The 26,798-nt window shown below is 45.2% G+C and overlaps 1 protein-coding gene across 1 annotated transcript in view; it reads right to left on the bottom strand.

The window, feature by feature from the left end:
* Window positions 1-26,543, bottom strand: part of FAM124A (family with sequence similarity 124 member A) — a 112,605-nt gene extending 86,062 nt beyond the window's left edge. Inside the window, exons 1-2 of the mRNA XM_061133281.1 lie at window positions 26,388-26,543; window positions 15,334-15,365 (exon numbers count right to left, since the gene is read on the bottom strand). Coding sequence (XP_060989264.1) covers window positions 15,334-15,365; window positions 26,388-26,452 — 97 coding nt within the window. The 5' untranslated portion in view covers window positions 26,453-26,543. The remainder of the gene's footprint in view (window positions 1-15,333; window positions 15,366-26,387) is intronic.
* Between the last annotated feature and the right edge of the window lie 255 nt (window positions 26,544-26,798).

The following is a 26,798-nucleotide window of genomic DNA, read 5'->3' as shown; positions in this document are numbered from 1 at the left end:
GTTGCCCGGAGAATCCCCATGGACAGAGGAGCTTGGTGAGCTACAGTTCATAGTGTCACAATCAGTCAGACATGACTGAAGCGACTAAGCATTCATACATGCACGCACGGCAATGACTTATTTAATAAAGGAATGTTTATCGAGCATCTACTATCTGCCAGAAGTGTCGGATACAGTGGTGAATAAAACAGTCTCTGCTTTCATAGAACTCATCATCTAGTTAGTGGGGGAGATAGACAATAAACAAACAAATAAGATGAAGTCAGGTACCTAAATGCAATAGACACTTCACTGCACAAACTCATGTTCAACGTGGGTACCGCAGGGGTTTCCAAGGCAACAGCCATAACCACTACCATCACCTAAATAAACTGTCCTGGACCATTTCAGGGCCATAAGACCCACAGGGCCCCCAAACAGCTCAGGAGGCCAACAGAATCTGAACAAGGGCCCCTCCAGCTGCTGCAGGTTGCTTGCTTCAGGCAACCTGGCTCCAGGAGTTTAGCTAGAGTCCCTCCAGCCTCAAATGCAGGAGGTTGAATAAACTTATTTGCATTTCTAAAGCCCCATTCAGAGGCACCCAACCGTTCAGGGGCTTGGATACCTAATCTATTGACCAGACACACATGATCATGTGGCAGAAAACGGTGGATCAGGTATGTAGGATCCACACACCCAGGGCATAGACTGACATGTGAAGTAAGATTAGGTCAGAAAGCAGGAGGGAAAGAGACCCCAAAATGACAAGGAACACAAAACCCGCTGCGTTAAAGTGCCACAGGGGGCCAACCTCTCACCATTAAGCTGCCTGGTCTTTCCTGAATGCCAGAAATAAACGCTGCCAGAAAGGGGCTTCCAGATTCCTTCCCGGGAGAATCTATTCATCCGAAATGTAATGAATAACCTGCCTTCAGCTCTTTTTTTTTTTCTTTTACAGTTTTTCTTAAAGCCAGTTCTTCGAACCTCTGAACTAATTAAAAATTGAAGCAAACCCCTTTGTCTCTGACAACGCTTAAAGTCCCAGATATTCTCAATTCTTAGTACTTTTATGATTTTGACAAGGCCTTTGGTTGGCCTGTAACTTTGAGCAGTGAAGGGAACAAGACTGGTCCCAGTGCCAGCCCCAAAATATAGTCAAAACGAGACACAGGGTTGGCAATAGTGGCAATCTGGTGGCAGTGAGGTACATATAGAATATTTAACATAGGGGATCCAAAATGCATTCATAATATAGACAAAATGCTTCTCCTCTCAGTCTGAATTCACAGAGCACGCATGCTAAGTCACTTCAGTGGTGTCTGACTCTTTGAGATCCTATGGACTATAGCCCACTAGTCTCCTCTGTCCATGAGATTCTCTAGGCACGAATACTGGAGTGGGTTGCCCTGTCCTCGCCCAAGGGATCTCCCAGACCCAGGGATAGAACCTGCATCTCTTAAGTCTCCTGCATTGGCAGGCAGATTCTATACCACTAGCACCACCAACTTTCCTGTAATTGAAGAATGGAATACAGGCTAGAATACCTAGTCTATTGACCAGACACACATGACCAAGTGGCAGAAAACCCATGGAGAATGGTACATCAGGTGTGTAGGATGTACACACCCACCGCATAGACTGACGGGTGAAGTAAGATTAAGTCAGAAAGCTGGAGGATCACACAGTGGTAAAGAATCCACCTACCAATACAGGAGACGCGAGTTCGATCTCTGGGTTGGGAAGATCCCCTGGAGAAGGAGATGGCAACCCACTCCAGTATTCTTGCCTGGAAAATTCAACGGACAGAGGAGCCTGACTACTGTCCATAGGGTTGCAAACAGTCGAACATGACTCAGCACGCATGCATACAGGCTGAAGAAAACAAAACCTCTGTTTTCCTTTGACAGAGGAAAACACTAGGGCATCTTTCTGGTTGTTGGGCTCTTCTAAGAGGCACAGCTTTGCTGTTACTGTATTTGACCACTCTCTCAATTTTCATCATCTGTTGCAGAAACAATGTCAGGAATCTGAACATGTGATTCATATTCTTAAGCTCATTCTAAAACTATTAAGAGAGAAATAATATAGAAAGCAAGGCAGACGCTTTAGACACACTGCATGTTTTTTCATGTGGAAATGTGATGTCCACTTGACTCTAAAGGTATTTCTAAGCTTTGCTGTGAGACAAACCTCCAGATGGGAAAGGAGGGGGAATCAAAGGCCAGACACCAACCAGCCAGGAAGGACCAGGTCACTTTAAATTCCGATACTGCTTGACAGCAATTCTGGAAGAGGGCCAGGAAGTTGATACGTGATTAGTCTGAGAAGCTTTAATTCAGTTAAAAACACTTAAGCATATCTGGCATAGTTATCCAAGTCCTGAGGACTTAATGATTTTGCAAGTTTATGAGAAGGTAAGACAGGTTTGATGCACACTAACATCCACTGCTTGTACTCGGGGGGCTTCCCTGGTGGTCCAGGAACTAAGACTCTGCGCTCCCAATGCAGGGGGCCTGGGTTCTATCCCTTGCAGGGAACTAAATTCCACATCCTACAACGAAGACCCAGTGCAGCCAAATAAATATTAAAAAACAAAACAAAAAAACAAAGGGGTGTTCAAGCAACTCCAAAAACAAATTTTTTTTTAAATGTACTAGACCCTTTATGTATAAAAATTGTACTGTTCAGAATGACCACAGAGTCTCTAGTATTCTACACACAATCACTCTACTCAGTAACTGCCATTTTTCCTAAAACACGTTGTATCTTGTCATTTCCATCAGTGGCACAGTCCCCCTGAGAGTGCCTGGACCTCAATAAAATTTTGAAGATTTAGAGGTGAGGCAGCAGGGCTTGCCAACAACATGACTGGAGGGCTAATCTTGTTTTAAGAAGTAAGGTGTATCCATCAAAGTCAAACAGACAAAAGAGGAGGATGTTAACCAAACCTATCCCCAGGATTTGTTCACTAAGACCGCTCAGCCTTCCAATGGAGCTAGCAGGAGGAACACTCACAATTACAGTAATTAAGATTTATATTTAAAAGGGATTTGTCTGGCAGGATGTTGAGAAATGAGACGGGCCATGATTAGTCATTACAAGTCTAGGAAAAAAAATACTACGGACATGCATATAAAAGACATTGTGGATGGTCTTAGGAAAATCAGCAATTAAATCTGGTTTTGCTCGTGATCAAACTAGCAATATGGGAAATGGAGCCTGTGGACTCTTTTATTTATTTATTTTTTGCCCTAAAATTCAGTGAAACATTCAAAAACTCTGCCAACTTGAATTGGATATTGATGTATCCTGGGTCCTAGTTTCCAAGTTTCCTTAGAAAAATATGTATGTTACAGCCTATTGGAAGAACAAGCTTCCTGAGGGCAACTCAAAAATTAAAGATGGGGGAGGGACATCCTTGGTGGTCCAGTGATTAAGACTCCATGTTCCCAATGCATAGGGGGCGGGTTAGCCTATGATCCCACAGACCATGTGGAGTGGCCAAAAAAAATAGATGGGGGAGGCATTTCAGTCTCCCCCCCACCCCCACGTTTCATATGACATCAGACAATTTGCCCAAGTTGACCAGCTAGTCAATGGCAGGTCGAGAAAGATAACAAACATGTCCCAACTCCCAGTCTGTGGATCTGCCCAGTTCTGAAGTTCCCTCTCCTACTGATGGGCCCAAGGACAGCAAAGCAGGCAGAGACAGAGTCCCTTCCCCAGCTCACAACCTAATTAAGGAAGCAAGATGCTCACATGTGAGCAATATAAGAAAAACACAAAACGGGAGGTGGTAGGCTCGGGATGCTCTAGAGGATGAATTGCAGAGATAATAACCGAAGTTTCCCTCTCCCTCCGTTTTCGTATTGCCTGTATCCCTCCACCTGCAGAGTCCGGGCTGTTCCTTGCTTCAGGGACTGTAGGGGCTGATGGACTCATTCATCAAGCTTCTGAGTTTAGGTTGTTTTCCAATCATAGCAGAGGTAACAGCCTGGAAGCGCAAAGCTCTCTACTGTGAGGACTTGGGGGTTGGAGACAGAAGAGGCTTTCTGAGCCAAAAAGGGCTAAAAACCTAGAGCAGGGGGTTCACCTTGTTTATTAGAAGTCAAGAAGAACATGTGGTGCTGTGGGGGTGGCTTTTCCCACTCAGAAGATGTCATGTTTGGGCTCCTGGTGGGAGGGAGAAGACCGGAAGGGACGGGACCAAAGCCTGGATGCCAGAAGGTTTCCCAGGATGGATCACGTACTGAACTCCCAGGCTGAGCCCTGCGGGTGTGGGGCCCCCACCGCAGACCTGTGCCTTCCCTTGCCCGGGTATGAGGGCAGAGGCTCAGGAATGAAGTTCAGCTCTATTACAGAGACATATGGCAGTTCCACTTTTATACCTGAGCAGGTGACTGTGAAAAATTCCTACTCACTGTAACAGGAGGTTCATAGAGAGTTCTCAACAGACAGCAGAAAGTGTTAGGATCCAACTGATAGGGACCCCCTCTAAACATGCCAGCCTGTAGAAAGACCTCCAGCTTCTAAGTCTAGGTTATCTATGACCCACACATTTTAGTCTCACTATGTTCAAGCCTGAGGCAGTGGAATATTAAAGATGGAATCACAGAGGAAGTCCATTGTCCCAGCAACAGACAAAAGAAAGACGTCTCACAATTATTCTTGTTACACAGAAGGAAAGAGAAGGCCTTCAAGCATTGGTTGCACAGCTCAGCTTCACTCCCTTTTGAAATCAAAAATAATGTCAGATGTCAGAGTGAGATAAAAAAGGGGGAGTGAGAGCAGGTAAAATGTTTCTTCTTTTCCATTACCAGTGTATTGTACAAAATTTGAAAGTTTAACAAATGTGGGGGGCTTCCCTGGTGGCTCAAACTGTAAAGAATCTGTCTATAATGCAGGAGTGCCAGGTTCGATCCCTGGGTCAGGCAGATGCCCTGGAGAAGGGAATGCAACCCGCTCCAGTATTTTTGCCTGGAGAATCCCATGGACAGAGGACCCTGGTGGGCTACAGTCCACAGGGTTACAAACAGTTGGACATACCTGAGCAACTAATGCTTTCACAACAAATCTGGAGGAAGGAGAGAAGGTTTACAAAGAAGAAAGAAAGAAGGACTAATGGGATCCTCTTTGCTTTCCTGGTCAATTCTGATTATAACCTTTAGTGGCTATGACCTGGCTTTTTACATACCATTCCCCGAATATTCCCAGCCTGTTATCCCCTCAAAGGTTAATGGCAACAATTTTGATGTTGAATAAAGATAGAAGTTGGCTACTGGAGGGAAATTACTTTTCATGAAGCCTCTTCAGGGTACTGATGGCGTTTGGGTATTGTTAATGATGCCTGGGGTTGGAGCAGGTGTGTAATCAATAAAGTGAAGTGAAGTGAAGTCGCTCAGTCATGTCCGACTCTTTGCGACTCCATGGACTGTAGCCTACCAGGATCCTCAGTCCATGGGATTTTCCAGGCAAGAATACTGGAGTGTGTTGCCATTTACCATACATTTAATGAGAACCACAGAACAGGCTCCAACTTGTGGGCCTCCAAAAGCCGAATCTCCCTGTTTACAATCTATTCTTTAGAGCACTTTTGCCCATTCTTATTGTGTACATGTATGTATATTGTGTGTGAGTAGCTATCTATACAGTTTTTTGTGCATAAAATCTCAATTTTTATAAGACCCTTGCACTCAAATCCATGCCCACAGGACAGTGAAATAGTTCTTTTGGAGAGTAACAGGGCAAGGGAGATCAGAAGCTTTAAAAAGTAAATATTTGACAATTTCACTTGTAGGAATTTATCCTAAGGAAATAATGAAGGATATGCATAAACTTGTGGTATAAAAATATTCCTGCCAATGCTGACTATAATAGTGAAAAAGAGAAGAGGACCAACAATAGGGTACCAGTGAATGACGTTTGGTGCAGAAAGAAATACAATGGACTACTGTACAGTTAAACTATTACAGAAGTAAGTTTGGTATATAAAGAAAGTTCACAATATGCTTAGTGAGAAAATCAGACTATAAAACTCTCCAATACTACTGTTGGTAATAATATACACATATATAGGAATATAGATGCCCAGAAAAAATCTGTAAAGGCAGACACCAAATTATGACTTGTTTCTGGATGGTAGCATTCTGAGTTTTCTTCTTTTGGTGAGAAAAGCACCTGGCATGCTAGAGGAATGTGTAATGGCAGCTATTCACTTTTGTTCCCTCCCTTGGAATGGGGGTTGGGGCAGGGGGGTGGTTTCTGACAACCGTGGTAGACCAGATGTCCCTGAAGTGTCACTTCAGCCTCTCAGGGAAAATCTGATTGTGAGAACCCTGCCTCCATTTTTCTTTCATATCCTGGCTAGAAATTCACACCCTCTATGTAGTTGAAATCACACAATTAAAACTTATCTTTGACGCCAGAAGGACTATACAACATTTTTTTGGAAACGGATGTCCGTGTAACAGACCATCAGAGGAGTTGTCCATATGAGATATTGAACTCAGACTCTGATTTCCTGATGAATATCTTTGGTTATTGCTTTTCTCTTATCAACTGTCAAACAGTAATACTGTCTAGTTTTTCAGGTTCCCACTCAGAGGACTCTGAATATATAGATTCCACACCATCAACTAACTAACATTCAAAGTGCACTCACAATTTCAGCTCCAACAGGTTCATTCATCTCAGGTTTCATTTGCTAATTCCATGATCATATAGATAAAGCTGCTACTTGCTTCTCAAAAGAACCCCAAATACCTCTAGCTAGCCTGATAAAGAACAGGTCCTGTGTTTTAAAATAAACTACTCTTAGAACTTCCCTTGGTGGTCCAGTGGTTAAGAATCTGCCTGCCAATGCAGGGGACATGGTTTTGATCCCTAGTTTGGAAAGATCCCATATGCCACGGGGCAACTAAACCCATGTGCCAAAACTACAAAAACCTGCACTTTAGAGTTGGTGCTCCAAACAAGAGAACAGCCACTGTTCACCACAACTAGAGAAAGCCCACACACAGCAAGGAAAGCCCAGCACAGCCAAAAAATAAAACACATTAATTTAAAAAAAGACTATGCTTGGAGGAGGAATACAATTCTCTTCTTTTAAATTATCCATAAAATAACTTAAATATTAAGTGGATAATTTTATTTAGATGTTATACAAATCCTAGAGCCCACAGAGTATACCATTAAAAGTTAGCCTCTGAAAGTAAGAAACTTGGATCAACCACCTCAATCAGGGATGATTAAGAGCAATCTTATTTATTGAGGGGATGGGCTAGATCAGTGCTCTGCAAAAGGTAAGTACAAACAACTCACTTGGCTTAGGAGTTCAGGGGTGGGGCCTGGGATTCTACATTTCTAACCGAGTGATGCTGGTGCAGGGGTCTGTGGACCACACTCTGAGTAGCAAGTTTTCCTGTTTGGTGATTTAATGTGCTCTGCCAAGCCAAGAATACCTTGTCTGGGCAGCTGACAAAATGTGGAATGAGCAAGTACCTGCACCAGCTGCATTTTTTAGCTCTCAGCCTCTGCTCGGCTCCACCTGTGTGGAGCCTCCACCTCGGCTGCAAGGCCCAGACCTGTCAAAAATGACACTCGCAGGGCTTCAGCCTCTGTATTAGTGTTCCCTACAAGCTACACGCTAAATGGCTCCGACCCTCAGAGGACGGTCCAGGAGCACAGCAGGTGTCTCAAGCACGAAGCCACGGTTGCCCCAGGGAAAGCCTCAGTGTCGGGGGGGCCTGGGAAGAGCCACAAGCACCAGGGCCCTTCTCCACAGGCAGGAGAGCCAGTTCCTAACTGGAGTGAGACCAGTGCATCCCCAGGAGGAGAGAAGACACCTTGAGGGCTCTTTCCCACATGGCTGTAGGAGCTGGCAGTGGGTGGCCCAGATGCCCCATGCTAGGGAATGCAATAGGTATTTCTGAGTAAAAGCAGTAATCCCACAGTCTCTTTGGAAGGCAGAGCCACAAGGCAGGATAGACTGGACGAGAAAATCAGACTGATCTGTCTACATGCACAACATCTTAATGGTTTCTGATTGGTCTCTGTGACCATGACCACAGATCGGGAAGGGCTGGGTCATCAGTGATAACGTCACAGAGCCTGTCTAGGGCTGAGGCCTCGCTCCAGTCGTGCAGTAGCTCACCGGAACCTCCATGAGAGCAGCTCCGCATGTGAACCTAACTGTTACGCCAGAACAGGTTCATTTGCTGGAAGTTGCACACTCAAGCCTTCCTGGCACACAAAACCGACTGTCCTGCACTGAAATGTATACACATGTCCCCAGTGCATTCATTTTTTTTTCATTCGTTTTATGTCAACTGTGTATCAACTGTATATATACAACAGTATGTCAGAGAGCATCACTAGTATTAACATTAATAAGCCCTTGGGGATCCGAGGAAGTAGAAAATGAATGAAAGTAGTGATGGACGTGAACTGAGATACTTAACATACCTGTCAGGTTGTTTTTTAAAGACTGTATTATGGTCTTTAACCATAACTAACTTTGTCTGAAAGGCAATATTCTAAATTAGAGAAAATTGGTAACTTTTCTTTTGGTGCTTTTACTGCAATAGGAATGTGAAGCTGGGGATGGAATAGGTGGATTTTTTAATCTTTTGGCAAGCCTGTGTATATTACCAATTCCACACTGATCACAGAATTAAGCAACTTCAATGGCTGAAATTGTTCTTCATAAGGATTAATACATAGGTTTGAGTTCTGCTTAGATCTTATGGAATAAGATTCTGGAAGATATTTGTTCTGAAAATCATAATGGGGAAAGTACTGTACACAGAATAAAAAATTATGACATTTACAAATGGATCAAAGTGAAACTGACTCCCGTCACCTCTTCCAAAACACTGATCTTCCTGTTTCTGGATGTGTGTGATAAAAACTGGCTGTAAAATGAGCAAACTCTGTCAATAAGTTATCTGCTCTTCTAATAAAAACAGAAAGAAAATAATGAATATTTCATATCCCAAGTCTGAATTTAGCTCTGGATATAGGGACACAGATCATATATGCAAATATTCTCCATCATTGGTGAGTCCTACAGGACAAAACCATACATTTTCAAGGTACTGCTGCTTTAAAAGCTCCTTACGTTCTTTCATTAATTAAATCACAATGGGCTTATCTTCCCCCTCCATGCTGAGGGGAGGCACAGATGTAGCCAGAGACAAAATCAAAACGTATTATGCTTCCATATCCTGAAATAGCATGGAAATGATGACACCACTGAGAAATGAAAAGAAAAAGATAGCATTTAGAAAGATGCGCCTGTGAACAAAGGCAGCCTTGGGAAGGGATGGGATGTCCTCCCATCAGAACAGCGAGGAGGACTTGACAAGCCCCAAGGTGGCTCTCGACCAGCTACAGTGCCTTGCAATTAACCAAGATATCCTGATTTTTTCCATTTAAAAAGCACCTGTGGGGGCAGGGCACAGCCTTTGAAAGAATGACAGAGCTCAAGGACATGACATAAACTGATTAGAACCAAATGGGTCCAAGATGGCGGACAAGTTGACTTCCACTAGACCTTGAGCCTCAGCAAATGCTCATCGTAACACACCAGCAAGCTAAGTGACACACTCAGGCACCATGACGGTTTCAAGGCTGATCATCAAAGACCAAAAAGCGGGCAGCGGCCCAATTCCTGGAAATCCCACCCCTTCTCCCAAATAGTTGGAATAATCCCCCCCACTCATTAGCCTATGAAAATTACCCAGCCCATAATAGCTTAGGGGATTCCCTGGTAGCTCAGCTGGTAAAGAATTCACCTGTAAAGCAGGAGACTGCCTGCAGCATAGGAGACCCAGGTTTGATCCCTGGGTCTGCCAGATCCCTTGGAGAAGGACATAGAAACCCACTCCAGTATTCTTGCCTGGAAATCCCATGGACAGAAGAGCCTGGTGGGCTACAGTCCATAGGGTCACAAGAGTAAGACACAGCTTAAAGATTAAACCACAACATAAAAGCTAACCACACCATGGTTTGAGGTCTCTCTTGCCTTCTGAGATGGCCCACACTCTGTTTGTGGAGTGCATTTCTCTCTAAATTCACTTCTTACCTATCAAAACAAAACCCCAAGCAAACAAACACTGCAATCTACTGACCATTTTACCTTGAGACGAGAATGTGTCCAGGGGCCCACAGCAGCAGCTGGGCCTCTGAGGCTGCCCTCAAGGGCCAATCACAGACACGGTGGCCCCAGGAAAACTGAGGGGACAGAAGTCCATTGGACCTACAGCTTGTGGAAGCCCGGGACCATTAGGGAGAGCGTGGGTGGGAAACAGGGAAGCTACCTGACTCACTAGAAGGGCAGAGCAGGAAGCAAGGGAAAGAAAGCTGGGAGAGAAACTGGCGGGCAGGAATCTGAGGCATAGGCAGGGGCCAGAGAAGATGGGGGAGAAATGGGTGAAAACAGATTCAGTGACTCCCGCCCACCCATAACACGGGCCTTTTTTGCACAGCTTACTCCATGCTCCCGGGCTCAGGTGAGCAGAATGCACTGCTTAGGGCCACTTCTCCATAATTTCAGACACAGAGGGTTCCTCAGGGCACTACCAAGCACCTTCTTGATCACTTCAACTGATCTTTTGCCACGTGTGCTTTGAAAAGTCTGAAAAGAGCACAGAACTGCCAGGCATTCCTGCTGTCATGGGCAGTTGATAAAAACCAGGTGAAGAGTTAATGACTCTACTTGAGTTTCAAGAAAAAACAGTCTCAGGCACAATTAGGAGAAGAGTCTTAAAGGCACAATTTGAAGAAGAGTCTTAAACACATAAACAAATTCTTTGACGACCTCCTACCGGCATTATCCTGTGGCTAGACGTCCCCAAGAAATGTTATACTGTCCTGAAAATATCATTTTCCAACTCCCAGCATTTTCTAAGAGAAATTCTCCAAGTATGATTATAATCTTTATTGGAATGGAAATATTCAATCACACATCATGGGAAATGCAGTTGATTTATTTTCTCCTTGGCATAATGATTGTTTTTATCTTAGCCTGTTTATAAAATTTCCTCTTTTTATTTAAATCGCTTAAGAATGCAAACTGTACACAGTAGCTTGATGATCTTCTAGCAAGGCTGCTGGAAAAAAAGACAACCCAAAATTCTGAGAAAGTGAAAGTGTTAGTTGCTCAGTCATGTCCCACTCTGGGACCCCATGGACTGTAGCCCACCAGGCTCCTCTGTCCATGGGATTCTCCAGGCAAGAATACTGGAGTGGGTTGTCATTCCCATCTCCAGGATATCTTCCCAACCCACGTTCCCTGCATTGCAAGCAGATTCTTTACCTCCTGAGTCACCAGGGAAGCCCAAAATTCTGAGAGTATAAATTAAACTCAACTTCCTAAGGAAGCATCATGCTTTACTGAGATCTCCTGAATGCTCAGCGTGTGTACAGTTTTTGCAGAAACAAATGAAAAGCCTTTTTGGCCATCAATCTAAAAATATCAAATGGACCAGTTGCAATGAGGACAAAATTTTATCTACACAAAACCAAAACATCCACTAAAAAAGCCCCTGAGCCACTCTCCTGAGTTGAAAGTGTGACTGGACACAGTCAATGGAAATGCAATTCTTTAATCCCAGACGTGGCAGAAAAACAAGACGACCAGTCTGGAGAAGGGAATGGCAACCCACTCCAGTATTCTTGCCAGGAGAACCCCATGGACAGAGGAGCCTGGCGGACTACAGTCCATGGGGTCACAAAAGAGTCAGACATGACTTAGCGGCTAAACAATAACAACTCTATAGCACAGGGAACTATATTCAATATTCTGTGACAAACCATAATGGAAAAGAATATTAAAAAAGAATAATGTATACATGTATGTATCTGAATCACTTTATTGTACAGCAGAAATTAACACAACACTATAAATCAATTATATTTCAATGACATTTTAAAAAAGATTAAAAAAAGAAGATGCCCAATGGTATGTTACCCTCCTTCTCCCCTCCCCTATCCACTTATTTGAGTGCCCTCACCACAATGTCTCTACTGACTTAGAGGAAGCTCGCAGAAGCTCAAACTGACCTGAACAGCCCTCATTTCAGGGTTAGTGATACTGTCCGCCAGAGAGGATGCCCACCCTCTGGACTCTTATTCCAGGACAAAGAAAAAAGGTACAGTGTCCTTGAGTCTTCACGCTGTCTTTCCTCCCTCCCTTCTCTCTTTTTAGTGGAGTTTCTAAGACAGTCACATCCAAGCATCCCAGAGCACCTGGAGAGGTCCTCAGGGGTTCATTCTACAGAAGGGGAAACTGAGGCTCAGAGAGGGTAGATGACTTTCCCGAGAGCACACAGCTAATTCATGGCAAAACCAGGACTAGGACACCTGGACCCCACACCACCGCTTTGGTCCTTTCTCTTGGGGCTGATCTTTCTTCTACCGTCATCAGGGCAGGCAGGGTGAGGAAGCAGCCTCTGCTTTCTTTCTAAGAAGAAAATTGGCGGCCCAACAGAGTGGTATTCTTGGCGGAAGCTCTCCTGACCACTCCAGGAATGACAAAACCCAACCCTGGACAGACACAGTCCAACCCCAGCTCATCCCAAGGAAGCATTTACGCCTCTGTGAATTTAGGATCAAACAGTTAAAGGCACATCATGTGGATATTCAGTTAAGAACCACCTGCAGACACAGATAAGTCCATTTCCTAAGTGACCAGTTAGTACCAGTGCTCAAACCCTGATCGGGAATCAGGAATCATTTAGAAACAAGTGGTCCAGTGGACAGGGGCTGACGAACAGCAGAAGAATGACCGACAGGCAAGAGGTGCTTCCACGACCAACATGTCCGAACCGGGACTGACTGGTGAGCCCTCTGGATCACACGGAGGATGAGGCCACCAAGCTGGCTGTGAGAGGGGGAGTGACCCTGCAACTGCGCCTTTCAGGAGGAAGAGGAAAATCATTAACCTTCTTTCTGCTCAGTCCTCTGACTGTGATTATCCAGTTTGTGAGGAAACGCTATTTTTAACATCAACTTGAAAAATACTTTTTACAATTGCAGCACAACTGAACCTATGTTTTAAAGGATAGACTTAAGACTCTGATTTAACATGAGTTTTTACTTTTCAGAAAGGGTCCACTGTGTTACCTTTGGCTTGATGCATAAGGGGCCTTCTGTGTATAGGTGTGGCCAGGACTGATGGTCCTAGCTGGGAGGAAAGGCCCGTTCAGGCAACATACAGGACAAAGACATCCAGGGGCCCACCAGTATGCCCTCACCTCTTCTTGCTGCCCAGAACAACGATGTGATGGCTGTGGCAGAGGCAACGATTTTGTAACTTTGAGGCAACTCTGAGGATGGAAGCCAAAATCCAAGGACTGCACAACAGACCTACATTGCTTCCTCCAGACTTTTTTTTTTTTAATTAGAGGAAAACACTTTGCTGACAAAAGGTCCATGTAGTCAAAGCTGTGGTTTTCCAATAGTCATGTATGAATATAAGAGTTGGACCATAAGGAAGGTCCAAAGAATCGATGCTTTCAAATTGTGGTGCTGGAGAAGACTCTTGAGAGTAGCTTGGAAGAGATCAATCCAGTCAATTCTAAAGGAAATCAACCCTGAATATTCATTGGAAGGACTGATGCTGAAGCTGAATTTCCAATACTTTGGCCACCTGATGGGAAGAGCTGACTCATTGGAAAAGACCCTGATGCTGGGAAAGATTGAGGGCAAGAGGAAAAGGGGGCGACAGAGGATGAGATGGTTGGATGGCATCCCTGACTCAGTGGACATGAGTGTGAGCAAACTCCAGGAGATGGTGAAGGGCAGGGAAGCTTGGTGTGCTGCAGTCCATGGGGTCACAGACTCAAACATGACTTAGCAACTGATCAACAACAGAGGAAAGGAAAACCATACTTAAGTCATTATTTTTCTCTATTATTGGTGGTCAAATACATTTCCTAATTGAAATACAAAACGCATGTATACACCCTCTCTCACCAAGAGGCCCCAACACTGAAGGAGGAGGCAGGAATCGCCAAATATTTAAAGAGAAAGGGAACAACAATAAAAGGTTATTGATCCCAATTGCACCAAGAAAAATTCCAACTCAGAGATCGCAATTAAAATAATGGAGAGAAAAACATCCCAAACCAAATTACCGGTTTCACTGACAAGAGAGGTGCTTTGTTGTGACCCAGAGGACTGATTTGAGAGCTACAAATTGAACAAAGGCTTCAGGCAAGTATTTTAGAAAAATCATTCTTAAAGAAATGTAGCCTCTGGGCAAAACTGAAAATGGCAGCAGAGAGAGAACACATTCTCTGGTTTTCGGAATGCAGAAGCTTCCGGGAGGGAATGCAGATCACTAGAGCATTAATCTCATTATTACTAATGGTTCTTAATAACTAAGGGGCAATGCTGGGTCTCCAGTTGGCTGAAATGATCAGAAATTGCTCACTGAGGTTATACGAATAACTAAATATAATTTGACACTAAATTACCATCCCAGACATAGAGCTTTCTGCACAGTCTCTTATTGCAAAGAAAAAACTAAGCCAGAACATCAATAAATAGAATAATCCAATTAAGTATCTTTCCATTTGGGAACTATTTAGAATTGAGAGCTTAACAATGAGCTAGGACAGAACAATTCAGTGTTTACTGATTCAAATAAAAAAAAAAAAATCAGGGCTTTTATTGTAAGACAATTTTTGTGTTATTTTGTTTATAAAATAAGTGTTTAATTAATCTGAATGGCTTTGTAGTGATCTTCATCTTTGCACATTGCTCCTAGATGTAAGGCCTAATTTCCCATAAATAGATTTGTAAGTTATTAATAATATTTAATACAGGCACCTTTTTCTATGCTCAGAGTATGCTTATAAACATACTCCCCTTTTTTTTTTGTTTGGCTTTTACTATATGTAATAGTCACCTATGACACATCTGCCTGCAGGTACAGACAGACACGGGAGGAAGTTTGCCCAGCAGAGGAGTTGGGGCCACCTCATGGATCCAATGAAAGCACTCGGAGCTGTGAGCTCCAGACAGTAGGTATATGACACGTTTGTTGAATGAATGAATGACCTCAGCTTTACCAGAGAAGGTATTTTCCAAGCATGCAGGTAAATAAAGCCTGGGCTAGTTCCTCCAGGCTGAATTTCCATAGGGAAAATAGTGGCATGTCTAGCCCTCAAGTCAAGGTGCAATCAAATTCTGCTTCCCAGATTTACAGGATCCTGTGACACGTTCTTTGGTAAACCTGTGATTCTTACTATTAAAGCATGGACAGCCTTCTCTAACATACAGGAATGGGACTGAGTGCCCACCCCGGGTGCTCAAGACAAAGAGGAAGGACAGTTAAGCCATACTTACTGCTGGTGGAGGACACGTGGCTGTAGTCGGACCTGAAACACAAAACCTCAGTGTTAGGAGGAGTGGACGTTACTGCTCTCTATCCAAGTGATCGCTTCAAGCTAGAATCTTAAAACAGTCAGTAGTAGCATTTAACTGCTAAAGAAATGACACAAATTCAAAAGTGTCATGCTGTGGACTGTTTTGTACAGAATCAAGTTATGTCTGAATTTGAAAGCACAACTAGAAAGACATTCTAGAAACCCAGGGTCCCTCATATGGGCTCTGTGAGTCTCCCACATGGGAGACCAGATGGGTTCCGAACCATCTACATTTACTGGCAAAGTTGTGAATGGAAGCTTATGTGTCTGGGGAGAAGGCTCAGTGTTTTCAAGATTCTCAAAGGGCTTCACAACTCCCCCACCCACACCCTGCCCCCCAAAGGTTAAACCGCTGCAAGAGGTTAAACCCTTCAAAGATCAGTTCCTCCCCTTGGGGAAATGCTTCTTTGTTGATGCAAGCAGAGGCGAAGTGGACCCCCCGTGAGTGAGAGGGGACCCTGGCTGGGAGGGCCCCCATATTCAAGGTCTGGCTGACTATCAGGAAACAGTCAGGCACAATGGTGGTTGATTTCAGTTCCATCTGGGAAGAAATCCTGCTGATACTAGAGTAACAGGATGTGGGCTATGATCGGCAAAGGGAAAAGGCAGGGTTAGGGCCAGGGTGAAATAACCCATCAGCTTCTACACAGAGAATCAGCTGCTGGCATCAGGCCTCTGTGAGAACGGGAATCTGGCCAAGAACTTGCCTGCTTAATCTCTACTAAGTTTCTGCTCTATTTGTGTGGCTCTTAAGCTGTCCCTCTCGGGCAACTTCCATGGTATAGAAGCTATTGGTTTTCTCCCCGCAGGGTCCCCAAGTCATTCTCAGTAGGCAACTAATCTCTCAGGCACTGAGGGGCTTATTCTGCCAAGGTGGTAGTTAGGGGACATAGTTATGCAAATAGAGTAGTTAATTATGTTTAATTTTATAGGTACACACTCCCTGTATTTACTAAGCCTCATGTGGCCTTTCTTGAATCATCTTTTATTCCATTGACTTTCTTACCACATTAAAAAGGCATATACAAAAAAAAATTTTTAAGAGCATAAAAAGCATACTGTCTCATTAGTTAAAACAACCTATATCTCTCACATAAAATGATGTGCTGACTTACTGGTACAGGGACAAAATGTAAGCAAGACAGCGAGTGATTTTCTCTTTTCAAATGAAATATTGCATGCGTGCTAAGTTGTGTCCAACTCTTTGTGACCCTATGGACTGTAGCCCACCAGGCTCCTCTGTCCATGGGATTCTTCAGGTAAGAATACTGGAGTGGGTTGCCATGCCCTTCTCCAGGGTATCTTCCCAAGCCAGGAATTGAACTCATGTCTCTTATGTTTCCTGCATTGGCAGGCAGGTTCTTTACCACTAGCGCCAATTGGGTTGGCCAAAACATTTGTTCGGGTTTTTTCAGAACACTATCATGGAAAAACTCGAATGAATTCTTGGGCCAACTTGTACTTTGTCACAGAATCACTGAATTTTAAAACTGGAAAGAATAACAACTACTAACACCTGCATACCCCTCGATAGATTACAAACTGCACCCACCGAAATCTCATCCAATTTTTCATACCACAGATTTGGAAACTAAGGTGATAATATTTGTAAGGTGACCAGGAAGTGAGGAATGATATGGTAAAGGCTTGAACTAGGGTGGTGGCAAGGAAGGGGTTAGAAGGCAGAATGGAGTGGGGAGTCCGGAGACGCACGCTGGCTCCAGGAACAGTGAGAGGAGAGGGGAGAAAGAGGAGTCGGGGATCAGGAACATTATGAAATACAGGATTTGTAAGTCAGTGCATTAAATTCCTTCTGGAACCAGGCAGGGCATAAACAAACTTTAGGATGATACTTAGAAATGTAACTACATGTAAATGCAATGAATACTCAACCAGCATCCACTTGGTAGATGCAATAGCAAAACAATTCCATGACAATGTGATCATCTTAAGATGGCCAGGCTTCAGAGAAACTGCATGACAAGTCTAATAAAACATTCTATAAGAATGTGCAATCGTATTGATTTTTACCATTAAAATTTTGTCACTATTTTCAGCTAGGGTTTTCCAAATGCTCTCGAAGCATATGGGTTTCACATATGCATTCATTTTAAAAGATTTGCATATGGATGGATACGTATGTAGAATAAAATTTACATTTGAAGCATTTTCCAAGAATCTTAAAGTGCAGAGGGGGAATTTTGGGGCAGGTGCTAGCAGAATGGATGCCTCTGCCTTGAATCTCTATTTCTTGTGATGAAAAGCACTGCCCCAATCAAGCATGCCAAATGGTCAGTCTTCGGTCACTCTTGCTCTGCTCAAACTCCTCCCTCATCCAGCGGCCAATCTTTGCAAAGCACAAATCTGATGAAGTTCAAGCTGGACATAAACCCCTCTTTCTATGACTGATGGCCTCTGCTCAGCTCTGCAGTCTCATCCATCACTCCAATTTCTACCCCTGTCCACCATCAAAACAGAAATCAAACAGAAAGAAAAGTCACTTACAACCTCACATTGCTTTCCAGCCTCTGGTCCTGGTGATGTCATTTGTACCCAGTTGCCATAATGACAGAGATACAATTTTAAACTACTCTTTTCACTAACTCTATCATAAAATGCTGCCACATAATTCCTGTAATTATATAGATACAGTGATATTCTATAATTTAGTCAACCATGTCCCTTTTGTTGGCTATATGACTGTTTCTGATTGTTCACTTTTGCAAAGCACACGGAGATGAGATATTTATCAATATATTTAATTTCCTTAGAAAAATTATCATGATGGGGAATAGGAACTGAGTTGAGGTATGAAGACTTTTATAGTTCTTAAAAAACATTCCAAATAACCCTGGAAGGTTATTTACTAGAAATATGGACAGTGGAAGACAAACTTTAAGCTTGAAACAATTTTATGCATAAATATGGTCAAACAATCTTGGATACTGACTCTGGTTCTCTGGAGGGGTGTGTACTCCCAGGTGTTTTAGGTTAGAGGAAGCAAGTGGTAGGGTACCTGTCTTGGGGACCTTATTTATTGGTCTCACATCTTAAGATGTGAGAAGAATTTATAAGAATTTATCTAGCTGGCTCTGCATAAGATATTCAGCTCTCCCAGAATGAAGCATGCCAGGTGAATCCACAAATTTTAGGATGAAAAATTTATGGACACATGATACAGATAAGCAGGATAATACAAAGATTATATATATTCACATACCTGGCACATATAGTAGACACATTTTCAAACATTACATTTATTTAGTAATGTAATACTAAACAGAAAGTGATATGTGGTCCCTTGACTGGACTTTAATCACAATTATACATAGAGGTGTTAAATAGAAAGTGGTCGGCACTTAAGATGGTTTGTCAATAGCCTACTGGCCAATTTTTATATTCATTTAAAATGGATACCTTCCTAAATTCTCTTTTCCAGAGAAATCTTGGGGTAAGAATTGATCTCGACATTTCAGTGAAATTGATCTTGACATTTTGGTAAATCAGCTCAATGCCCCATGGACCTCAACTGTGAACTCTCGGTCTACTGAATTAGATGCCAGAGTAATTTAGAGCTATCGAGCTCCACCTTGAACACAAAGATAATAGAGTATCTAATAGATCGTCTTTTCTTCTATGCAAGATTTCCCCCCTACTGTTCTTTAAACGTCTTGTTTAAAAATCTACTCTACCTATTTTTTTCCCACCCACCGGTTTATAAACGCTAGACCTGTGAATTGTTGGTTATCTCTGAAATCACAGTGATGCATCTGTTGGAGGTCACCCAAAGATAAAGGACATAATATGACCCTATGTTTTCAGAAGCTCAGTGACAGCTGACATTACTGCCATTACTGCCAGGTCAAACTTCTGAATGAAAATAATCCATCAGCTATTGTCATATTTGAAAGAGTGGCTTAAAGGCCAAATCTGGGAGACAGTGCTAAAGAAACACCCATTGGAAAACATTCATCTTAGTCTTTTGTTTTGGTTTACAAAACTCTGCTTGTCTCTCTGTTCAAGAGATTCTGTTTCTTATGACAGTGGATTACAGTCAGTAGCTGACTTGCCAATCTTTTTCTAACAGAAAGTACATGGAAGCACAAAGCAGGTTTTCAAGTGGATCTAGAGAATGCAAGTTTCAAAATGACGTCAATTACCCCAGAATGCTAGCTTGCTTTTAGTCTTAGCCCATGTTGAGGGGTCAGACTGCAAAGGTATTGATAGCAATCCAAGCAAAAGAAAGTATTTGAACAGAAAATAAGAATCAATTACAGACCAGTTGCTCCTTGAAAGACACCTTTACCAGGTGGAAAGTGTGCTGGAGGCCTGGGTTTCAATATAACCCATTATCTAGTCATGCACCTCCAAACTTTCATTTCTTAATCTTTAAAATAAAAATAATTATCATATTGAGGCATGTGCCATATAGGCTTTCAGACGTTCTGAACAATGACCAAATTTTTAAGGCTTTAAAAGCATCAGAGCCTCTACTGTGGACACAGAACATATGGTTTTGAGGGCACCAGGAGATGTACCTTTTCATTATATGAAACTCTAAGGACTTCCTTGGTGGCACAGTGGATAAGAGTCTGTCTGCCAATGCAGGGGACACAGGTTTGATCCCTGGTCCGGGAAGATTCCACATATCATGGAGCAACTAAGCACGTGTGCCACAACTGAGTCTGTGCCCTAGAGTCTGAGAGCTGGAACTACCGAAGCCCACTCACCCTAGAGGCTGTGCAACAAGAGAAGCCACCACAATGAGAAGCCCACGTATTGCAATGAACAGTAACCCCCACTTGCTGTGACTAGAGAAAGCCTGTGCAAAAACAATGAAGACCCAGCACAGCCAAAAATAAAAATAAATAAAATAAACTTAAAAAAAAAAAGCATTAAAAAAAAACCTCTAAGGGGCTTCCCTCATGGTCCAGTGGTTAAGAATCAGCCTTGCAATGCCAGGGACACCGGTTCGATCCCTGGTCTGGGAAGATTCCACATGCCGGGAGGGCCACAGCTACTGAGCCTGAGTACTGCAACTACTGAAGTCCACGCACCTTAGAGCCTGTGCTACGCAATAAGAGAAGCCACTGCAATGAGAAACCTGAGCACCACAACTAGGCCTGCAGCAACTAGGGAAAGCCTGGACACAGCAATGAAGACCCAGCGCAGCCTATATATATGTTTGTGTGTTTTTTTTAACCCTCAAGTTTACCATTTGGAGTATTTTTCATACTGGGGGTTTACTTATGCCAGGCACCATTCTAGGGACATTAAGTGTATAGTGTTAATTGCTCAGTCATGTCCGACTCTTTGCAACCCCATGGACTGTAGCCCGCCAGGTTCCTCTGTCCATGGAATTTAAGTGTATAGCCTCATTTAATCCTCATAACCATCCTATGAGGGGAGGACTATTATGTCACCCATAGTTTACAGACGGGAAAGCTGAGGGCAGAGAGAGCTTAAGTAACTGGTTCAAGGTTCCACAATTCCTAAGTGGAGGAACCAGCATTTAAACCGCAGCTGGTCTTTATCTTTCTGGCTTACTTCACTCTGTATAATGGGCTCCAGTTTCATCCATCTCATTAGAACTGATTCAAATGAATTCTTTTTAATGGCTGAGTAATATCCCATTGTGTATATGTACCACAGCTTCCTTATCCATTTGTCTGCTGATGGGCATCTAGGTTGCTTCCATGTCCTGGCTATTATAAACAGTGCTGTGATGAACACTGGGGTGCACATGTCTCTTTCAGATCTGGTTTCCTCGGTGTGTATGCCCAGAAGTGGGATTGCTGGGTCATATGGCAGTTCTATTTCCAGTTTTTTAAGAAATCACACTGTTCTCCATAGCGGCTGTACTAATTTGCATTTCCACCAACAGTGTAAGAGGGTTCCCTTTTCTCCACACCCTCTCCAGCATTTATTAGAAAGATTGTAACAATAACCCTATATGCAAAACAGAAAGAGAGACACAGATGTACAGAACAGACTTTTGGACTCTGTGGGAGAAAGCGAGGGTGGGATGTTTCGAGAGAACAGCATCAAAACATGTATATTATCAAGGGTGAAACAGATCACCAGCCCAGGTTGGATGCATGAGACAAGTGCTTGGGGCTGGTGCACTGGGAAGACCCAGAGGGATCGGGTGGAGAGGGAGGTGGGAGGGGGGATCGGGATGGGGAATACATGTAAATCCATGGCTGATTCATGTCAATGTATGGCAAAAACCACTGCAATATTGTAAAGTAATTAGCCTCCAACTAATAAAAATAAATGGAAAAACAAACAAACAAACAAAACAAACAAACAAAAAAACCCCGCAGCTGGCTGGCTCTTTTGACTGTAACGTTCAAAGGGATGAGCACAGTCCACCCCCTGGCAGTGGGACCCACAGAGGTTCTTAGCGGCATTTCAGATGCACTGCTGAAAGGATCAGTCATCAGCTCAAGCAATAGCCCCAGAATGCCTTGCTCCTCTGTTCTGCTCACACCAGCCTAGCAACAGTCCCCCCACCAACCCTGATGATCCCAGCTACCCACTTTCTCTCTCTGCCTGCCCCTAGGCAGGTGGACCCTGCTGCAGGAGAGACAGACTGGTACCTTCCGATGTAATCACTAATCTCAGCTGGCTTCCCACTCATCTTTGCCTGAACAACCATGTCAGGTCTCCATTCTCCTGGGGGCTGCATCTGAACTCAGTGGAAACCCATGTTCCCTTCTCTCCCACTGATTGCAACAGGGATGTCCCCCCTCTGTCCATAAGCCAATCTGTCCAGCTGGTCCAAGGTCCATCTGCCCCCCTCCACCTTTTTAGAAAGCTGACATTACAGATATACATCCTTCTCCTACACAGTTAGCCTCCCTCATTTACAGAATCCTTTCTATGAGCATTTACTGCCCGATTATTGCTTATGTTGAAGACTCCTTCCCCCATCCCATTCCCCCCTCCCAGATACTGCCTCTCCTCAGTCCTCCCATTCCCAGCCACCTCCTCTCCCTCACGCCGACCTGGCTTTTGCACCCACTTCTCCTCCATCAACTACTACTCTTCCTTCTCTTCATCATCTCTGTTTACAAAGAAGACATTTCCAGACTTCTCTCGTGGTTAAGAATCCGTCTGCCAATGCAGGGGACACAGGTTCCATCCCTGGTCCGGGAAGATTCCACATGGAGCAGAGCAACTAAGCTCATGGGCTGCAACTACTGAAACCCGAGGCCAGGAGCCTGTGCTCTATAGCAAGAGAAGCCACCACTGGGAGAAGCCTGCATACGGTTACTAGGGAGCAGCCCCCGACTCGTGGCAACTAGAGAAAGCCCACGTGGAGCAATGGCGACCCAGCACAGCCAAAAATGTAAAAAAAAGAAGACACTTCACCTTCCTCCTGATTCATTCCTCAGTAGCATAGCTTGTCTCTTTCCTTTTTTTCCCCTTGGCTGCCAGGGTACCACCTTCTTTTTTTCACTCTATGCCTCCTTTTTCTCAGACTCCTTTATCATCTCATCCTCCTTTACCTGACATTTAAATATTGTATTTTTGCAAGGTTGGCCCTCAATAGCACCTGCTTCCCAGAGCTGTTGAATGACTAAATGAATCAATGAAATAGGGATGCTGGGAAAGATTGAGGGCAGAAGGAGAAGAGGGCATCAGAGGATGAGAGGGCTGGATGGCATCACCAATGCAATGGACACAAACTTGGGCAAACTCTGGGAGATGGTGAGGGACAAGGAGGCCTGGCATGCTGCAGTCCACAGGGTCGCCAAGAGTCAGACATAATGGGTGACTGGGCGACTGAACAACAACAATGAAACTTCCCAGGTAGCCCTAGTGGTAAAGAACCCATCTGCAATGCAGGAGACATAAGAGACATGGGTTCAATCCCTGGGTTGGGAAGATCCCCTGGAGAAGGAAGTGGCAACCCACACCAGTATTCTTCCCTGGAGAATCCCACGGACAAGAGAAGCCTGGTGGGCTACAGCCCATGTAGTCACAGAAAGTCAGACACACTTGAAGCGACTTAGCATGCAGCACAAGCCTTAGAATGGTACCTGGCACATAGGAAATGCCAGGCATGTGTCTGCTATGACCTTTAGTTGATTCAATCCACTCTGAAGGCTTTAATTGCCATTTTCAGGCTGGCAGTTCCCAAATGCAATGCCATCCTGCAGTCCTCCTCTCTAGGTAGATTACCTGACTGCTGACTCACTATCTTCCCTTGGATGTCTCCCAATACTTCAAACACAGCATGTTGAAGAGGAAACTTCTCATACCCTGCCCAAACTTGGTTTGGAGGGGATCAAGGGCTACTCTGAGACTCTGATGAAAAATAGTGTCTTCTCATAAAACCACACAAAGCCCATCATTTTGCTTACAGCTCAAAGCAATTCACGCATCCCAAATTAAGACTCCTTGTCTTAGAAGATGTGTCCCTTGAGCTGACTCCTAAGAGTAGAGTTTCACCTGGCGGACAGACGTGCCAGGTGGAGAAGGGCCCAGCAGGCAAAGAGGGCAGCTTGACACAGGCGGGGGAACTAGAGAAAATCCAGCTGATGTGGTCGGATGCAGGGTGCAAGGATGGGCCTTCCAAGTGACAAGGCCAGAGAGCGGGGGTTGGGGGGTACTGCACAACACTGGGGCTTGTGGGCCATGCTAAAGTCTTTGTACTTTGTAGACAACAGAACCACTAAAAGCTTGCAAGGCAGAGAGACATGATCAGATTTGCATTTTAAAAATATGCTGCGCTAAGTCGCTTCAGTCGTGTCCGACCCTTTGCAACCCCATGGACTGTAGCCCATCAGGCTCCTCTGTCCATGGGATTCTCCAGGCAAGAACACTGGAGTGGATTGCCATGCCCTCCTCCAGGGGATCTTCCTGACCCAGGGATCGAACCCGGTCTCTTACGTCTCCTGCATTGGCAAGTGGGTTCTTTACCACTAGCGCCACCTGGGAAGCAAACACATACTGAATGCTTTCTACATATTTTCCACAGTCTCCACAGGCAGCTATATGAAGCTGGATAGGGTAAGAGGGGGCAAGTGCTAGAAAAGCAGGGAAACTATGGACAGTTTTTTAAATAAGTAAACTCAACTTTAAAGGATATATGAGTAAGTGGCAAATACTAGATTAATAGAAATAGCCTAAACTATTTCATTTAAATGTATGCCACTTTAGCTTTAAGAATACTACGGAAGTAATAAGAATTCTTCAAACAATTCTGTCCGATTAACGTACACATTATGACAGAGGCGGAGTGGTGGCAGAATGCTCAGCAAACCCCTCCCAGGAGCCCTGACAGCTGTCATGCTGTCCCTTGGGATGGGGGGGGGGGGTGGGGTTGAGGGGAGGTGTGTGTGACACACTGGTCAGGGCTTCCTCTGCACTTCTTCAAGACAGCCCTTGCAAAAAAGACCTGTTTTACGTGAGTTCCGCAAATTGAAAACCAATGGACCAGCTTATGCTTTATTTAACCCAGCTGAAAATGAGCTGGTTAATTTTGCTTTGTTCTTCTACTCATGGTCTAGTTAACTAAAGACAGGGAGGCGGGAAGCCAAGAATCTCTGATTAAAGTGGATAAATGTCACATATACAGAGTGTGGGAGGAAGCACAGGAGTTCAGTATCTGGAATCAGGTTGCAACGCTGGGAGGTAATTGGGTTCTGTAGTGAACCCTCAGTGATCACAAGTGAGGGTAACAAGGTAAGCACATTGCACAGTAAATGCTTTGGGGCAGTGAAGTCCCAGAGGCGGGCTAGAGTGGGTGGAGGCTGCAAGGAAGGGTGGGGCGGGCGGGCAGGAGGGGCTGCCTAGGGAGACTCTCCTGGGGTCAGGTCAGACCCTGGGTCCATTCTGGACCTGGACTCTCTGTCCTCCCAGGGTTGCCAAATCCTGAGATTATTCTGAATTGCCCCCCTCCCCCTCAACCTTCCAGGAACGAGGCTTTCTGTGCCCTGGGCAGCTCCTGTCCTCCCCGCGCCCCCCCCCCCCCGCTCCCCCCGGGGTTACCGCTGATAGGAAAAGACACCCTTTCCTTCTGGGTCGGTACCCGCATCAGGGATGTAGCGCTGACTCTGCACCGGGAAGTCCTCTAGAGATAGGGACTGGGCGGGAGCCTTTACAATGACTTCCGTCCCCTAAAAGACATTCAGTCTTTTGTCACGCTCAGGAAAACAGTGTTGGTGGGAGAGGGTTAATTACATGAGTCTCCAAAGGTTTGGGCTAATTGAGTCAGCTGAAGCGAAGAGGATATTAAAAAAATAATAATGATGATAAACAGGGTTAGATCCTAGCACTATCCTCACCCCACCTGTGCTCAAGGCTAGTGCTTCCAGCTGGCACAGGTGCGCACAGAGGCGAGGAAGTTTCGGCTGGGCAGCGGAGGGGTTGGGGAGACAGGGCGTCTCGCCAAGCACAATCAAGCCATAAAATGAGAAACGCCATCCTCTTAGACTACTTCTGAAAGACTTCTAGGTCTCACGTGTCCTACCCTCTTTACTTCTCATCCCCAAGCCCCAGTCCCGGACTCCAGGGGGCTCCGGAGTTACAGGAAGAAAGTCCTCGCGGAAGGTAGAAACAAGTGCAAGAGCATCCGTGGTCTGAGGAGGATACAGGGGGACTCTGCACTTGCCGTGCACGCTGCATCATCGCAGTGATAGCGAAGGGCAGGAGAGGCTGGGGCGGTGTGGGGTTACTCTGAACCTAGACTCCTTCCACTTTCCTGCCCCTCAGGGAGGGGACCGCCCTGACCCGGGCAGCCACGAAGCACGCCGTTCTATTCTCAAGGCCGGCCCAGATGGGCTCACCACAGCCCCTCCGGCTTCCCCGAGGGACCCGGCGGCAGGAGCAGCCCCAGTGGCCCGAGGCCAGCTCAAGCGGCTCCGGCGCGCGGTCCAGGAAGGTCCCCGGCCGGGAAGAGCCACCGCGCAACTCGAAGAGTGCCCCCCTCGCCCACTGCCCGGCCTGGTCCGTGCGGCTCACCCTCCAGTCTCGGCGCCCGAGTCCACACAGTCATCCTCCTCGCCGCCACCCGCCTTGGGGTCCATGGTGCGCTCCCCGCCGCGCTCCGCTCGCTAGCGCCGGCGTGACCCGGGCGGCTCAGTTCAACCCGGCCCGGCGCGAGCTGGCGGGGCTCCCTCGGAGAGTCTGGCGGCCGGGGCTCCGGCAAACAACTCCGGCACCGCCCCGCGCCGCGCCCTCTTCTGGCCGCGCCCAGACGGGCCCCCCGGGGGCTGCTAGCGTTCCGCCCTTCGCCTATCGGCCGAGAGAGCGTGTGCGCGCGCCAGAGGGTGTGTGCACGGAGCGTGTGCGCGCGGGTGTGTGCACGCGAGTCGGGGGTACGTGCGTACGCAAGAGGGCGTGTGCACGTGGTGTGAGCGCGCGCGCGGGTCT

Source organism: Dama dama, chromosome 30 (assembly GCF_033118175.1).
Source record: "Dama dama isolate Ldn47 chromosome 30, ASM3311817v1, whole genome shotgun sequence".
NCBI lineage: Eukaryota > Metazoa > Chordata > Mammalia > Artiodactyla > Cervidae > Dama > Dama dama.
This window is presented reverse-complemented; position numbering and strand designations above follow the sequence as displayed.